General features: G+C 40.3%; 1 protein-coding gene across 1 annotated transcript; it reads left to right on the top strand.

The window, feature by feature from the left end:
* Positions 1-848: 848 nt before the first annotated feature.
* LOC106873267 (zinc finger BED domain-containing protein 5) lies at positions 849-2,155 on the top strand. The gene is made up of 2 exons (XM_014920559.1): positions 849-1,426; positions 2,092-2,155. The coding sequence occupies exons 1-2, from the start codon at positions 849-851 to the stop codon at positions 2,153-2,155; spliced, it is 642 nt and encodes a 213-aa protein (XP_014776045.1).
* Positions 2,156-3,026: the final 871 nt, after the last annotated feature.

Consider the following 3,026-nt stretch of genomic DNA (forward strand, 5'->3'; position numbering starts at 1 on the left):
CTCTCTCTCTCTCTCTCTCTCTCTCTCTTCTCTCTCTCTCTCTCTCTCTCTCTCTCTCTCTCTCTCTCTCTCTCTCTCTCTCAAACGATACTGTTAGCCGTTTGATAGCATTCTGTCTCTTAAGATTTGTCTCTTAAGATTTGTCTCTAAGATTCACAATTCGATTTTGAACATTTTCGCAATCCAGCTTGATGAAACGACCGATGTTTCCAACTTGGCCCAACTTTACTTCTATGTACGTTATGTACACAACAATCACCTGATGATGGAATTCTTGTTTTCTTGAAACCATCAGCACCAAAACAACCGCAAATGAAATATTTAACAAAATGGACAAATTTGGTGGAGCACATGACGTCAACTGGGAGCATGTCATTGGCGTGCGCACTGACAGCGCTCCAGCGATGCTTGGTTGCTGTTCCGACTTTGGTGAACGAAAAATCCCCAAGTGCTATTGGTACACACTGCACAATTTATCGACAAGCACTAATGGTGAAAACCATGCCTGATGAGTTAAAAATATTCTGAATTACATGATCACAGAGGTGAATTTCATCAAAGCGAACGCACTCAACTCCCGTCTGTTTTCCGAGTTGTGCAAAGAAAGTGATTCTGAGTTTGAAACGCTTCTGTTGCACTCATTACTGAGATGGCTTTCGAGAAGAAAGACAATAAAGAGGGTCTTCCTCTTCCTTCTACGAAAAGAAGTCCACAATTTTTTACAAGACACCAAGCCAGATTTGCTCGCTAAATTCACCGATGTTTTCTGATCTGCCTGGCATTTCTGAGTTGTCATATTCAAGTCAGCGAATGCCGTCAATCCTTCACTGCAAGGGAAAGATATAACCATGTTTTATTCTCGTGAAAAACTAACTGCTTTCAAAATGAGGCTTGAACTTTGGCACCAAAAGTTGGATAGAAAGAACTTTGCATCGTTTCCTCAGCTAAACATGTTTATTGATGAAAACGTGATTCAAGTCGGTGACGATATCGTTGAACTCATGAAACAACATGTGTCAATACTTGGCAGAGAAATATTTCTTTATTTCCCCGATTTTCATGGCTTTGACAAATACTTCCGCTTCATCAGGAACTCTTTTGTACTTTCTGTTAGCGATCTGCCAACACAAGACAATTCAATTCAAGACCAGTTCATTGATTTGGTCAATGATCGAGGTGAAAAATGTTTTTCCTGTGAAATGTGTTGTTCTGACTTTTGGATTGAAATGGCACGGTCATATTTTGATGTCGTAAAGGTTTCTCTTAAAGTACTGATGCCATTTCCAACCACATATGAGTGTGAGACCCCGTTTTCTACTTTCCTTGCCAACAAAACGAAATCACGAAATCAACTGGATGTCACACCAGAAATGAGGGTTGCCCTCTTCAAAACAGAGCCGATCATAGAAGCGCTGGTTACTTTGCTGTATATAAAATGACAGATGGTCTGCTTTTGTGAATAAATAATTTCTTATATAATTTTTGTTGTTGTCATGTTATGTACCAGGGATTCAGGAAAAGGGATGGCAAACCTTCAGGAGAGGAGAAGACGGTGTTTCTACTAAAATTGTGGGTTTCTGTGCATACTAGTGGTCCAGTAGCAAAACTTCTACACATTTTGGGATACTATTACAGTTCTTCTGCTGAAAACAGCTAAATTGATTGGAATGCACCTCTTGGATAATCAATATGCGGAATGACCTGACAATGGGGAGGAAAACAGCATCCCAAACATGTTGAAAGGGGAAGGTGATGCCAAAAGTTCGAGAACCACTGCCATATACCGTAGTTTTCGTGTATAACCCGTGGCTTCTTTCTGCCAAACGGACATAAATGGGTCTTATGCAGTTGTTAATGCCAGACGCTCGGGATATTTTTAGACTGTTTTCGTTTCTCATTTGTGTTGTAACCAAGTGAACAACTGATTCCCCATATTTTCATGTGTAGTTATTGTATCCCAATAGGGCATTGCATGGATTAAGTTGTGGTTTTCGGGGTTACGGGTCTATGGGTAGTGCGATTCATAGTCCTGAAATTACGATACACGAATCTTTGTCATTTTTTCCATGTTAATTATTCTGTATTTTGTAGGGGACCGGAATCATCGGAAAAAGCTGTAAAAGGACCAGCTCGTAAAACTTTTGTAAAAGTTTGAGTACCATTGCTTTAAGAGGATAGATGTTCCCTGCCTTTGGCCGACTGTGGGTTTGTCCATGAGCAGTTTCTTTTGTTTATATTCCCCCTGGAGCTTCCTACTCTTTTCGGAGATTTATTTTTTAAGATCTTGCATGCGTGGTCTGACATACGAATGATGTGTACTGAAACGTTATTGGTTGACATGATACAGTTATTGTCTATAATGCTTGTATGTTAGTGTATGCGTCCATAAGTTCTATATTGCTTGTGTTTATAACCGTGCAGTTAATGGCTTCCGTTTTGTTCGCGCTGGGGTGTGTAATCTGACTGCTGTTGTACGTATGAATAGATAGTGTTTGTAATAGTGGCGCCCGTGATAGTAGTAACGGTGGTGATGGCGATGATGGTGTTGATATTATTGGTGTAGCAACTGAGGAGTGTGTTGATGCAGCGTTCCTCAAATGTAACTCCACCCATTTGTTCGTATCTGCCAGTTTTTGTGTGTGTCTGTGTGTGTCTGTGTGCGTGTGTGTGAGTTTCTTTTTCTTTTCTTTGCATTGGTAATTTTTTAATATTTAGGGGAGAGGGGCATGTCTTATGGGTCATTGTAATTTTAAGGAAGGGTTACGTTGATTACATCGACCCCAATACTTTATTTTCTCAACCAAGAAAGGATGAAAGCCAAAACAGGTGTTGGGATTTGAACTCGGAATGTAAATAGTCAGAACAACCAGCAGAAGACGTTTGGTCTGACGCTTTAATAATTCTACCAATCCAAAGCATAATTCTTTCCATTATAGCCACAAAGCCTGCACTTTCGTGGGGTGGGTGTAAGTCGATTACATCGACCTCAGTGATCAACAGCAACTTATTTTATCGACACCGAAAAG

The sequence above is a fragment of the Octopus bimaculoides genome, chromosome 3, assembly GCF_046866305.1.
Source record: "Octopus bimaculoides isolate indiv1 chromosome 3, ASM4686630v1, whole genome shotgun sequence".
NCBI lineage: Eukaryota > Metazoa > Mollusca > Cephalopoda > Octopoda > Octopodidae > Octopus > Octopus bimaculoides.